This window comes from Esox lucius, chromosome 5, assembly GCF_011004845.1.
Source record: "Esox lucius isolate fEsoLuc1 chromosome 5, fEsoLuc1.pri, whole genome shotgun sequence".
Lineage (NCBI taxonomy): Eukaryota > Metazoa > Chordata > Actinopteri > Esociformes > Esocidae > Esox > Esox lucius.
The window spans coordinates 19,097,603-19,112,308 of record NC_047573.1 but is presented as its reverse complement, the minus strand read 5'-3'; the positions used below and the strand labels follow the sequence as shown (position 1 = coordinate 19,112,308).

Below are 14,706 nucleotides of genomic sequence, written 5' to 3'. Positions count from 1 at the left end.
AACCAACGTTTTTCAGGGGATATATTACATATGCTAAAAAACGTCCCTGGACAATTTAGGGGACGTTTATGTTAGCCTTAACTCCAACCATAGTTTTAACCCTAACCCCTATTGGAACGTTTACTCTAAACCTAAGCCTTATTGTAAAGTTTACTCTAAACCTAACCCCTATTGTAACATTTACTCCAAACATAACCCCTATTGTACCGTTTACTCTAAATCTAACCCCTATTGTAACATTTACTCCAAACCTAAGCCCTATTGTAACGTTTACTTCTAACCTAAGCCTAATGTAACGTTTACTCTAAACCTAAGCCTTATTGTAAAGTTTACTCTAAACCTAAGCCCTATCGTAACTTTTACTCTAAACCTAACCCACTCTAAATGTTCACTCCAAACATAACCCCTTTTGTAACATTTACTCCAAACCTAACTCCTATTGTACCGTTTACTCTAAACCTAACCCCTATTGTAATGTTTACTCTACACCTAACCCCTATTGTAACGTTTACTCAAAACCTAAACCCTGAGCTAAGAATAGCCCTTTTAATCTAGGTGGACCAAGAATGTCTTCACACGGTTGATTTAGACTTGGTGTACTATCCTTATGGGGACTACAAGTGTAGTAAAAATAGGAGCCACACACCAAATGCGCATCCCGGCCCCTGTGCTACATGCTCACCCAGGCACACAGCTCCCTGTCTCTCTCCATCAGTCATAGGTGGTGAGAACCAGTCTTATATCCTCTTAAGCCAGCCAGCATCCCTTTGAACACACACACACCCATGCCCCCATCGTCAGTCAGGCCTCCCAGGGAAGATTGATTTAACTCCATTCCACTAGGCTGGACGGCAGGGCGGGGCTTTATGATGTGTGTCTGGTGGGTTATGGTTCTCTTGGATGGAGGGAAAGAAAAAGAGAGCGAGTGGTTGGGGAACTTTAGGTAGCGCACTTAGTTTCTGGGGCATGTGCAGAACAACCCAAATAGAATTCTATTCTCTAACATGTAGTACACTATATAGGAAACATCCCAGGGGTCTGTGTGTCTCTGTGTTTGTCCATAACTTTACCTGCCAGTGTCCCAGTCCAGCTTCCTCTCATACTGTAGATGACTGATTCTTTCTGCCTGCCTGAGCACAAAAACATAGTGGTAGTTTGCTTTATAAGCAGCTTTCGCGCACGCATGCGTGCGTCTTTCCATGTAGTGTGGTGTGTTCATTAAAGGAACCATGGTTAATATTCCTGCCCACTGGGTCACCCAGAGACACATACGCTTGCACGCACACACCCACACACACACTCTCCTCTCCCTCTTTCTCCCCTCTCTCTTTATCTAAGGTCTCCATGGTCCAGCGGACCCACAGAACCAGTCATTAAACACTGACAGCCCAGGCAGAGGCTGTGGTAGAGCTTTGCAGAGTGGGCCAAGTCCTAATCCTTCCACACCACTGACTACATCCACCCAACTACTCAGCACAAGTTACCTCCAAAATCAGCAGATGTGTAAAACCCATACAACACACACACGCACCATTCATACAGACACACGCAACTCTTCTCAAAAGTCCAGCCATAATATTTTGAGTCAGCTCTGATCAAAAAGATTTTGTCCCAGAAATGGATATCATATGGTGTGACACTACATTGTGATATTTAAACGGGCAATTGTTTGTAGACACTTGGGGAGGAGGGGTCCTTGTTGAACCAGGAAATACTGAAAACACCTTAGTAGGACTTGGAAAGGTTATAATGTGAGTGGTAATTTTTTTCAATCAATCAAATCTTTTTGGATCTCCCACTTCAGTACTCTTTCCCATTGTCTTTTAGTGTGACACTTTTTACATAAAAACGCCAAAGACAAAAAAAAAATTCAGTCATGTTACCATGTTGCAGTGGGTATACTTCTAGGATGCCATTGCTTAACTACAAGGCCCAATATTGTGCATGTAAGTGCATGAAACCTCATATGGTGTGACACTATCATATTGTGTGACAGGTTTTGCTTGTCCCTTCATATGATCCATTTGTCTCACCATATTATATGAACTGTAAAATAATTTCCTACAAACAGAAAAATTATTTGAGATATCAATGTATTCTTGTATTTTAACTAATAACTAAGCTTAATGTATTTTCCTTTTTAACACTTTTTTTTTGTCTATCATCACATGAAAACAAGTGAACTAGACTGAAGCCTAGTTTTATAGCCGGGCCGTCATTGAATCCAAATGTTATTAATTTTCTTCTTTTAGCAGACCCCTCAGAGTCAAGGTAGCCTATTATTTTACATTAGCACCCATTGAAGAAGACTACACCATTTGTCATATTTACTCATTACTAACCTTACCGTGTTTATATGATGGATTTACTTATGGGTAGTTATGAGTAATTAATAATTACTAGTAGTTAATATTCAACAAACTTAACTATAAGCAATTACTTGTGATACTATTCTTTATTAGTGTGTTCCCACTAGAAATATGGTTCTTCAATAGTCCTTTTGTCCAATAATCAAGTATTATACAATGCTTAGTGGTACAATGTTTCACACCGTTGTGTGACAGTTCTTAAACAATTTTTGAAAGAATGAGAACAGATATGAAAATTGCACAATGATTAGGAAAAATAATACAAAATGAATTTTTAGAAGGAAATGCTTGATCTCAAGAAAGTAATGACAAAGAATTATGATAAAGTGAGTTTCTTAGAAGTATACCCCAATTTCATTTTATATACAGTGGGGAGGACAAGCATTTGATACACTGCCGATTTTGCAGGTTTTCCTACTTACAAAGCATGTGGAGGTCTGTAATTTTTATCATAGGTACACTTCAACTGTGAGAGATGTATGGGGACCATACATCTCTCACATTGTATGATTTTTAATCACCTTTTGATCACCTACCAACCAGTAAGAATTCCGGCTCTCACAGACCTGTTACTTTTTCTTTAGGAAGCCCTCCTGTTCTCCACTCATTACCTATATTAACTGCACCTGTTTGACCTTGTTACCTGTATAAAAGACACCTGTCCACACACTCAATCAAACAAACTCCAACCTTTCCACAATGGCCAAGACCAGAGAGCTGTGTAAGGACATCAGGGATAAAATTGTAGACCTGCACAAGGCTGGGATGGGCTACAGGACAATAGGAAAGCAGCTTGGTGAGAAAGCAACAACTGTTGGCACAGTTATTAGAAAATGGAAGAAGTTCAAGATGACGGTCAATCTTCCTCAGTCTGGGGCTCCATGCAAGATCTCACCTCGTGGGGCATCAATGATCATGAGGAAGGTGAGGGATCAGCCCAGAACTACACGGCAGGACCTGGTCAACCCAAAACACACAGCCAGGGCAACTAAGAAGTGGCTCAATAAGAAGCATCTCAAGGTCCTGGAGTGTCCTAGCCAGTCTCCAGACCTGAACCCAATAGAAAATCTTTGGAGGGAGCTGAAAGTCTATATTGCCCAGCGACAGCCCCGAAACCTGAAGGATCTGGAGAAGGTCTGTATGGAGGACTGGACCAAAATCCCTGCTGCAGTGTGTGCAAACCTGGTCAAGAACTACAGGAAACGTATGATCTCTGTAATTGCAAACAAAGGTTTCTGTACCAAATATTAAGTTCTGCTTTTCTGATGTATCAGATACTTATGTCATTCAATAAAATGCAAATTATTTACTTAAAAATCATACAATGTGATTTTCTGGATTTTTGTTTAAGATTCCGTCACTCACTGTTGAAGAGTACCTATGATAAAAAATACAGACTTCTACATGCTTTGTAAGTGGGAAAACCTGCAAAATCGGCAGTGTATCAAATACTTGTTCTCCCCACTGTATATATTATCATTCATGTCACACCATATGCCAATTTTAGGCAGTAATGCAACAAATTGGTGAATTAATTCAGATTCCAATACAAAATGTAAAAGACCAAATATTTTGGAACTCTAAGAAAACATTTTCACGCCTAATATTTGAAGTACAAAAACAATTTTTTCAGGCTAATATGTCAACCACCCACATACAGACACACACACATGCTGTTAGGCTTTTGGGAGGACCCTTTTATGCAATGGCTGAGAGGTTCAGCTTTTTTCATGGCCTTTTTAAGCTCTCAGCTGTGTTCAGATGAATAGCATATTACTGGAAACATTTTAAGTGTGCCAGCAAATTACCAGAATATTGGGATCTTTCTATACATTTTTGTAATCACAAAATGGTTAGTGGCACTTTTAAATATTTTTTTGAAAGGTGCTTGTAATTTCCTCTGGCCTTTTATGGACTATAATTCAATTGAATGTAATTAACTGGCAAAGTTGTAAAAAAAAATCCTAAATTTAAACAACAAACTTAGTCAATTCCATTGGTGCTTACTATTAGGGTTGCACCATGAAATATTGTTGTTTTATTTTATTATGTCAAAATGCTCAATGGTTTGCTGCCAAATTATTAGTTTTGAAAAGTCAGTAGTTGGAAAATTACATAATTATTATTTCAGATTGAAAAACCCATGGGTATTATGGATAAACATATGGATATGGAAAAGCATATTGAAATCTCCAACTTTCAGTGTTTCCCTCTGACGACAGACTGATTTAGACCAGGGACACAAGGCAGTTGCAAAGAATTATAAATAATATATTTGTGAACCAAAAATACACAAGATTCTCGTAAGTTCATAAACTATAGGTAGCTTTGCAACCCTATGTAAGCCGTCATAGCTGTGTCACGATCCCACTATGGCTGTTAATAATAGGGAGATGGTGGGAGTGTGAGAAAGTAGGGGTCATACAGTGGTGGGAACTCACAAAGCCTATTATGCTGCCAGCCTGTTGTGAATTGGATTAGTGGGAGAGCTGGGATGTGTAATGGCCTGATGGATATGCGCACACACACACACACACACACACACACACACAGTTACAGAGAGAACCGAGACAGAGAGACAAAAAGGGCTCATCCTATTCCCAACCACTTCCAGCACACATTCATACCACATGATGACAAGTCAACACTGGCTCTTTTCTTGGAAGTATTTCACTTAAAAATATGGGTAATTCATGACTGGTCCCCTCTCTTAATGACTATTTAAACCTCTTGGAAACATACATAGACATACATACTGCATTTGCACACAAAACAGACACACAGAAACACAGACAAACGCACATACAAAAACACAAACATGCACACAGACTCTCACACACCCACACACAAATGTTCGCGCTACACTACAAGTTTATTGTCATATACTGATGAGGTAATTTCCTGAGGGCAAATGTAGATCAGCAGTAGAAAAGGAAGGCGGAGGGGGTGTTTGGTAGGGTCAGTGATACATTTCCTGTCCCCATCAATCATATACCCTAGTCCAGTCTGCCCGACCCTGTTCCTGGAGATCTACTGTCCTATAGGTTTCTCTTCAACCCCATTTGTGACTAACCGTTTATGCTTTTCATCCAGCTAATTATTAGAGTCAGGTGTGCTAAATTAGAGTGGGAGAGAGAACCTATAGTTCACTACATAGCATCATGTTCACTACACACCCTTCATACACTGTTCACTACATAGTATCATGTACACACCCTTCATACACAGTTCACTAAATAGCATCATGTTCACTACACACCCTTCATACACAGTTCACTACATAGTATCATGTTCACTACACACCCTTCATACACAGTTCACTACATAGCATCATGTTCACTACACACCCTTCATACACAGTTCACTACATAGCATCATGTTCACAACACACCCTTCATACACCGTTCACTACATAGCATCATGTTCACAACACACCCTTCATACACCGTTCACTACATAGCATCATGTTCACAACACACCCTTCATACACAGTTCACTACATAGCATCATGTTCACAACACACCCTTCATAAACAGTTCACTACATAGCATCATGTTCACAACACACCCTTCATACACAGTTCACTACATAGCATCATGTTCACAACACACCCTTCATACACAGTTCACTACATAGCATCATGTTCACAACACACCCTTCATACACAGTTCACTACATAGCATCATGTTCACAACACACCCTTCATACACAGTCCACTACATAGCATCATGTTCACAACACACCCTTCATACACAGTCCACTACATAGCATCATGTTCAGAACACACCCTTCATACACAGTTCACTACATAGCATCATGTTCACAACACACCCTTCATACACAGTCCACTACATAGCATCATAAGAGATGAGGAGTAAACCCAACCTTTGACCTTGTGTTTGATGGCTGGCAAGGCATGTTGACATGGACAGCTCAACAGAGTTACTGTCTATTGGTCATGTTTCAAACCCCCGACGTGCCTTATAGGCTACTACGAGCAGGTTACGAACTAAATGGCAAAAGTTTAAAAATATATATTTTCTGTTCCCCCCGTACCTTGGGGTACACGGTCTCATTTATAACATGGCTATCAGACAGTCAACATTCAGGTTTCAAAACACCAGTGTTGTTTCTCTCTGTGTGTCCCTGTAGGATGATGGTGTTTGGAGTGCTGACATTGATCCTGAGCTGGGCGTCTCTGGGAGCTGACCTGGCCACCGCTGTGGTGAGAAACTGGGACCATGTCACCAATGTGCATCGATCCCCGGCCATTTAACACCCACCCGTACCTACTGGTCCCCCGGCCATTTAACACCCACCCGTACCTACTGGTCCCCCGGCCATTTAACACCCACCCGTACCTACTGGTCCCCCGGCCATTTAACACCCACCCGTACCTACTGGTCCCCCGGCCATTTAACACCCACCCGTACCTACTGGTCCCCCGGCCATTTAACACCCACCCGTACCTGCTGGTCCCCCGGCCATTTAACACCCACCCGTACCTGCTGGTCCCCCGGCCATTTAACACCCACCCGTACCTACTGGTCCCCCGGCCATTTAACACCCACCCGTACCTACTGGTCCCCCGGCCATTTAACACCCACCCGTACCTACTGGTCCCCCGGCCATTTAACACCCACCCGTAACTACTGGTCCCCTGGCCATTTAACACCCACCCGTACCTACTGGTCCCCCGGCCATTTAACACCCACCCGTACCTGCTGGTCCCCCGGCCATTTAACACCCACCCGTACCTGCTGGTCCCCCAGCCATTTAACACCCACCCGTACCTGCTGGTCCCCCAGCCATTTAACACCCACCCGTAACTATTGGTCCCCCGGCCATTTAACACCCACCTGTAACTACTGGTCCCCCGGCCATTTAACACCCACCCGTAACTATTGGTCCCCCGGCCATTTAACACCCACCTGTAACTACTGGTCCCCCGGCCATTTAACACCCACCTGTAACTATTGGTCCCCAGGCCATTGTACTAGTGCTGTCAAACGATTAAAACAATTAATCACGATTAATCGCATAATCTTCTGTAGTTCATCGCAATTAATCGCAGAATGTGTTCAAATTTTGCCCTTAATACACACTTTTCTGTTTAAAAGCAGTGCATTATGGTATAGACATACATTGTTTTATTGTAAACTATCGACAGTGCTTGACTTGGAATTAAATAAATGCCCTTAATTTAGTTTAATATACATACAATGCCAGTCCATAACTTGCCACAATAACTGGCTGCATCTAAATGTAGCCCATGTAAATCAAAACAGAATCTGGCCATCTCATATTGTTTTCTTGATTAAAACACCAAGGACAATATCTGCTAAGTTAGGCAACTGTATGAAACACATATCAGCCCCTCTTATTGAGACAGCTACATGGTGTGCAGGCATTTAACCCAATGACTCATACCTAAGCTGGTCAATGTATTGTCCTTTTGTGTTTAGGCTGAAATGTGGTTAGAATGGGGTTTCTTGAAAGATGTTAGCCACAACCAAATACTTCATAAAGTATCTCTATTAAATTGTTCGCAAATTCAACCAAATGCATGAGGTAGGCTACTTGAATAGGCAATGACATAAGGTAGTCATGGTGGCTAGAGATGTTTTATACAAACATTAAATCAGGCTACATCTGCAATTCATACAGAGCACAGTTGTTTGCTAATTTCACTATGAGAATATGCTTTGGTGGAAACATTAATGCTTAGCCCAGATTAGCAAAAACATTAAATAATGACAATTTATCATGTTACAAGCAAAGTGTCAGCAGGTGGATTAATGCAACAGAGCTAGGGAAGCCATGGCTAGCATTCTCGTTTGATTCGTTTTTGTAGTGAGACTGGGGTGCGGGACGCAAGGAGAGACGTTCCCATTTCCTCACATCCATTGCACAAACACGTGTAGCTTACTAAGGCTGTTGTTGTTAAACTAGTCCTGAGTAAACACGGTTCACGACATGAATGCAAACTCTCCAATGATATATTGAAAAAAATGCCTGTGAAGCACTCAGGTCAAGTCAACCGCCAATAAAGTTACTGGTAAACAATAAATGCTTGATAGTAGCGCGATCCTGTCAACTCCCACTAAAGTCAAGCTCTTACTGGATGGAGCCCGAGGCCTAACGGCAACAAAATAATTAACGCCGTTAAGTATTTTTAATTAATTGCACACGTTAACTTTGACAGCCCTAGAAATCACCAAGTCTTGTTATTTTACAGTGCTGTACATTTTCCTAGCTCCCATAGCAATGTTTCCTCCGTGACAATGAGAAGTAAGAATGTAGGGAAGCATTCTCTCCCAAACGATGCTCAGTGGATCTGGGAGTGGTCTCCAGAACCCCCTTGGCAATGTCACGTCCTGTACCAAAAACGGGAACGTTTGGCAGGGTAGCTATTTCTCTTACAGCCCGCGGTGAGGGTCAGAGCACTCTGTCTTTACCAGGGACCAGAGAATGTTCGGTCAACATCACTTTGCCATTCAGTGTAGGGATGAACATGTCTGCCTCCTCTCCAGAAAGCAAGGTATTTTAGATAGTCTTTAAAAGTGAGGGGTGGTGATTCCGCTTTCACTGGTTCTGGATTGAGCGGAGTGAGAGCTGCAAGAGACCAGAGATGGCAGAATTAAAAGGAAAGTAGGAAAGTACCATGGTCTTGTAATGGATTCAATCAGGTGTCAGCCATGTCGAAAACCTTCAAAACTGGGACACACCATTAGGAAGTCTTCATCTTTTCTTTTTAAATAGTAAAAAAGGGTTGAAGGTTGAATATCCTCAATTACCAACATTGGTTTTCCATTTAAATTTTTCTTTCCTGAAATAGTGTCAGTATATTTGACACCCCTGAAGAACAAAATAGGAGATAAACCAGGTATGACAAAGAAAAGAGATGGTAGGTAAACCAAGTATGCTAGAAAGAGAGAGGTGATAAGACGGGTATCTTATTCATGTGAGGTTTTGGTGACTTCCTGATTCACCACCTCTCCATCCAGGCAGGGAGTGCTGAGTTCCAACAGGACTGCTGCCACTGTGTGTCACCACACGCCTTAGGCTTGCCGTGTTCTCTTTCTCCTCAATAAGTTCTTTGTTGTTCCTTTCCTTTCCTTGGCTAGTGACAAATATTTATGCAACAGGTTGCAAAAGAACTGCAGACTCTGTCAACATAGCATTTTTTTTATTTTAAACTGTAGTTTTGGTTTAGTGTGGACTGGGTTTCTTGTCACACACACACACACTGAGTTTGGCCTAAATGGAGTGGTTTGTTAGGGGCAATCTCAAGTCAGTATGTTATAGAACAAAATCCACTGTAATGTAAAATGTCCTGATTCTACAACAACCTCTTCACGTTTTGTCCAAAATTCATTCCTTACCTTTTTCGACTGTGAGTATACAGCAAATTCCCATTGTCATGGCCCAAGTGTTTTACCCAAAAGGCTCTGTCAATGCGGGCCCATTGAGCCACGGCTCCGGTAGACCTGCTCTCACATGGGACCAAAGCCAAGCCACTGGTACCTTTAGACATTAACATACCAGTGGGTTGCTGTCAACGTTCTGACAAAGCAGCTGTCTTGACCATGCCAAGGGTGTGGAATCTGCTCTCCCCAGGATCAGTCTTACTCTGCTCTCCTCAGGAGGTCTCACTCCTGATGAACAGGGTTACTAGAGCATGTGTTCAAGATTGCCTCACTCCTGATAAGCAGGAAAACTAGAGCGTATGTTCAGGCTTGTCTCACTCCTGATAAACAGGGAAACTAGAGCGTATGTTCAGACTTGTCTCACTCCTGATAAACAGGGAAACTAGAGCGTGTGTTCAGACTTGTCTCACTCCTGATAAACAGGGAAACTAGAGTGTATGTTCAGACTTGTCTCACTCCTGATAAACAGGGAAACTAGAGCGTATGTTCAGAGTAAAAATGCAGCAACAACAATGTATTAACCTACAACTAGGTCCTCCCACATACTCATTATTGAAAAGTCAAAGAAAAACAAACATGTCAGGAAAGTTTATTTTCTGCCCCGTTGAACCAATCCAGTAAATGTGGGAGTGTTGTTAAAATGGAGTGTCTGCTTGTTAACATCAAAACCAGAAGTCATATCTAGGTCTCTCTTTCCATTTTTTATTTTTTTAAAGTAATGTACTGAAACAACCTTACATGTAACGTTATAAAACCACCTTACCACTATAGTAATTCTATGAAACAACTTTACATGCAATGTCATGAAACAACCTTAAATGTAAGATCATGAACCAACCTTACATCAAACGTTATGAAACAACCTTTACACTTACATCACGAAAGATCTGTATATGTCTAACAATTTGAAACTTACCATTAATGTCATGAAACCCTACATGTAACGTTGTGAAACAACCTTACCACTACAGTACCTCTATGAAACAACTTTACATATAACATTATGAAACAACCTTACCACTTACATCATGAAACAACTATACATCTAACTTTATGAATCAGCCTTACTTCTTACATCATGAAACAACCTTACCACTAAAAGGATCATGACATAAACTTTTGGCGTTTGCAGGAAATCCTAAATCATTTTGGTTTGCTGGGTAGATTGCTCTCATTAGAAAAAAATGAGCTGCTGTATCCGGGCCTGAATGCATAGTGTAGCCCAGTTAAATAAGCTGTGTGTGTGTGTGGTGGGGGCGGGGCTTTAATGAAGAAAGACTGCTGCCACCTGAAGGAAAAACACATGGACATTTGCAAGATTGCTGCAGCTTTACGCTGGGACACATTATACATGAATGCATAATGAATTATTTCATGAGAATTGTTAGTGATGGCTCAGAGTGGTGTGAAGCCTACAAGAAAACACACACACACACACAGTGCAAATATATATGTACACGTTCACTAACACACACACACAGACTTATACGTTTTGTATAAACACACTATAGCTTTATGGGGCAATGTAGAAGAGGCAGAATAGTAGGCTTTTCTTCTGTATTATGTCGAAGCTCAGTAGTTCAATACCAACAATATTGCATATGTTTCTATTGAACCTACAAGTTGTGTAGCACAGAAGGAACTGTGTGCACTGCTATACATTATGCCATTGGGTGGTGAGAAATTTCTGGAATGTCTACGCATTTTGCCATTACTATTAACTGTTGTAAAACAGACACCAAGCTAATCTAACCATAGCTAGCAGTCTTAGCTGATCTGGGCTCAAAGTGACACAGAGAGTGGAAAACTGCTGATGCACTACCAAATGAAATGGCACCATGTGTTTTTGACTTTTTTAACTGTCAACAGTAAATTGAGACAGATTAGTCAGTGCGTAATCTGTATGTAGGAAGAGCTGGCACTGACTGTGTAACTGTTTGGTCTGTGTGTGTGTGTGTGTGTGTGTGTGTGTGTGGGTGTCTGCATGTGTCTGCATGTGTCTAACTACTTTCACACATTTTTTTTTTTAACACATTTTCTTGTGTTTAGGGCACCAGTGATTTCTGCGTGGCCCCAGACAAGTTCGTCATGAACCAGACAAAGGGCTTGATCACCTCCGGTGAGTTGCTTTAGTACAGTCTGAATCACACGTTGTTTTAACCCGGCCTGTAATCACACTGCACTTCAAGATCTCAGACTTCCCTGTTGTATTTTCTTTGACTACAGATATAGTCCATTACTACTTGTACTGCAGCCAGACCCTGCCTAACCCATTCCAGCAGGTAATATTCATCAACAGTAGCACCAGGCCAATGTCCTTGTCTATTTCTATCTACCTCTAACTGTCTCTTTATCTAACCAACCGTCCTCCTCTTAACTGCTTTTTACTCACTATCACTGTCTCAAAGTTTATCTATCCCTCTCTCTCTCCCCCTCTCTCAACTCTCTCCCTCTTCCACTCCATCTCTTCCTCTCTCCCTTTCTGGTGAGGGTTCATTAAGCTCTGTCTCTGGAGGAGGGAGGTTTTTAGGTCAGGGCGTCAAACAGTGAGAAGCAGTGAAGCAGGCTTGCTATTTTTCTCTCAGTCCGGCCTCAGCCATCTCCATAACCTAGCAGAGTTCAGATCAGATTAAGCTGTGCTTGTAGACATGCCCGTGCAGATCGATAGGAGGCTGTAACACTGTGCAGGCAGGCATTAGCCAGATGTGTTACTCAGCGGATGTGCAGAGGTAGCGTTCTGAGACACATTCTTTGACTTACCCTTACGTGAGCATACACAGCCACACACTTCCTGGTCCTTCCAGCCTGAACATTTCAACATTATTTCAACATTTAAACGTTATTTTTGTTTTGTAGTACAGTGATGAAATGTAACACCTAATTATATGACCAAGAGTATTTCTAACAATAACCGTCAGTGCTGTGCCTTTTAGCTTAGCTATGCCCAGTCTGCACTTTCACTTCAATAATGACGTCTAAGTGGCTTCATGCACTGCAGACATGCCAACAAGACAGATGCCAAAGGGTTATCAACCGGCTGTTCCTGCCTGCAGGTTTGTGGGAAATTGACAGTGTCTTGCTTCAAGTTACGGGCTTAGTAGTCAGACTATACTCAGAACATACTAGATCGGTGACGTGACTCCTTAACTCATTAACGACATTACATGTCATATGATTTTTTTTTTGTTTGAGCAGTAGGGTCATGCTTTGGTCAAAGGACCAGATCAGTAGGATGGGATCTAGAATCAGCCCACACTCATCTAGTTACTTATCCAGGGATAAGTGTCTTTTCTGTTACTGACTGAAGCGTGCAGAGCGGGACAGAAAAATTGTAGTGGATGAGACTGACTTCCCTTTAATGATTGAGCTCTTGCCTCCCTCTGGTGGACAAAAGCTGAACTGACACTGGTGTAATAATGTACCACCTCTAGATGTTGATTGGTATTTTCTTGCGTGTGTTTGCAGTCTCTGACCATCTTCCAGAGGTCTCTGACCACCATGCAGATCCAGATTCAGGGGCTGCTGCAGTTCGCTGTGCCTCTTTTCCCCACGGCTGAGGTCAGTGATCCATGTTCCTGTCACGTCCAACCGCGAAAACATCCTTTTATGAGTACTGAATCAATCGCTTCTTCACAGAGAGATCTACTGGGGATCCAGAACCTGCTGAACTCCTCAGAGGCAAGCCTCCACCAGCTAACCGCCCTCCTGGACTGTAGAGGACTTAACAAGGTACAGGACGGCATCAGAGTGTCCCTCTGCATGTCTCTGGTTCTACTACAGGACCGCGGCGGCGGTGTATAACAGGCCACAGCACGTCTCAGGCCGACTGGGAACGCTATCCGCTAATGCGTGTGTCTTCCTCCATACTGTAGGACTACCTGGATGCGCTGGTCGGTGTGTGTTATGACGGGGTGGAGGGCCTGCTCTACCTCTGCCTCTTCTCCATCCTGGCCATCTGTGCTTTCTGTGCCATGCTGTGTGCCATCCCCCGGGCATGGACACACATCGCCAGCAGGTCAGAGTCTCTCACAACAGACGCCGGCGCGGCTCGCCCGCCAAACACGCTTAGCCCACGCTCTTGTACGGAGTATCACACCATCAGTGCGTTCGACAACATTACACTCTTTACCAAGTCCTCCCCCTGAACCCCCACCGTTTCACACCAGGGAGCGTGATTACGACGATATAGACGAGGAGGACCCGTTTAACCCTCAGGCCAGGCGCGTGGCCACCCAGAACCCCAGCCACACCACCAACATGCACAGCTTCTGCAGCTACAGCAGCAGCATGGGGAGCCAGAGCAGCCTCCACCCACCTGCTGCACAGGCCGTGTCCAACGCCCCCGTCTCAGAGTACATGTGAGTCAAGAGTTCACGCCTGGCTCCGGGAGTCCACGCACCGACCGCCTGTTCTGCCTGTTAGAACATACTGGGGGAAAAGCAGTGAGAACGTCAGACGTAGTGGTTGTGATAATGGCGTGCCGGCTCAGATTATTACGTGATATTGTTCTGGGATTATCATAGTGCCTCTGTGTCTTTCTCTCTTGCCGTCCCTCTCCATCTCCCTTTTCTTTTTCTTTCTCTCAGGAACCAGGCGGCGCTGTTCGGGGGGAACCCTCGGTATGAGAACGTTCCTTTGATCGGGCGAGGTTCCCCACCCCCCTCGGTGCGTTGGGTCCCGGAGGCCAAGTCTTACTTATGATATCTCTCAGGGTTGGGGCATACGTTTGCATCACCTGCACTTCTGCTGGGCTTTTTCAATTCGAACTCTGTGACCCAGTTGGACTTCTTCCTGTGTTTATTTTCATTTGTGAGATTCTGCTCCGGTGAAAACCTGATATGTGGGGCTGAAACTACACTCTAACTACAGCTTAAGGCATTTCCCCATTTGATGCTCTATCTGTATGA

At 43.0% G+C, this 14,706-nt stretch overlaps 1 protein-coding gene across 3 annotated transcripts in view; it reads left to right on the top strand.

Annotated features, from left to right (window-relative positions):
* The window catches only part of ttyh2 (tweety family member 2), a 62,009-nt gene that overhangs the window by 44,626 nt on the left and 2,677 nt on the right, over positions 1-14,706 (top strand). For all 3 annotated transcript variants that reach the window (XM_034292286.1, XM_034292287.1, XM_029120028.2), the window contains exons 6-13: positions 6,522-6,594; positions 11,849-11,918; positions 12,026-12,081; positions 13,265-13,357; positions 13,436-13,528; positions 13,672-13,814; positions 13,966-14,157; positions 14,386-14,464. In XM_034292286.1, coding sequence (XP_034148177.1) covers positions 6,522-6,594; positions 11,849-11,918; positions 12,026-12,081; positions 13,265-13,357; positions 13,436-13,528; positions 13,672-13,814; positions 13,966-14,157; positions 14,386-14,464 — 799 coding nt within the window. The remainder of the gene's footprint in view (positions 1-6,521; positions 6,595-11,848; positions 11,919-12,025; positions 12,082-13,264; positions 13,358-13,435; positions 13,529-13,671; positions 13,815-13,965; positions 14,158-14,385; positions 14,465-14,706) is intronic.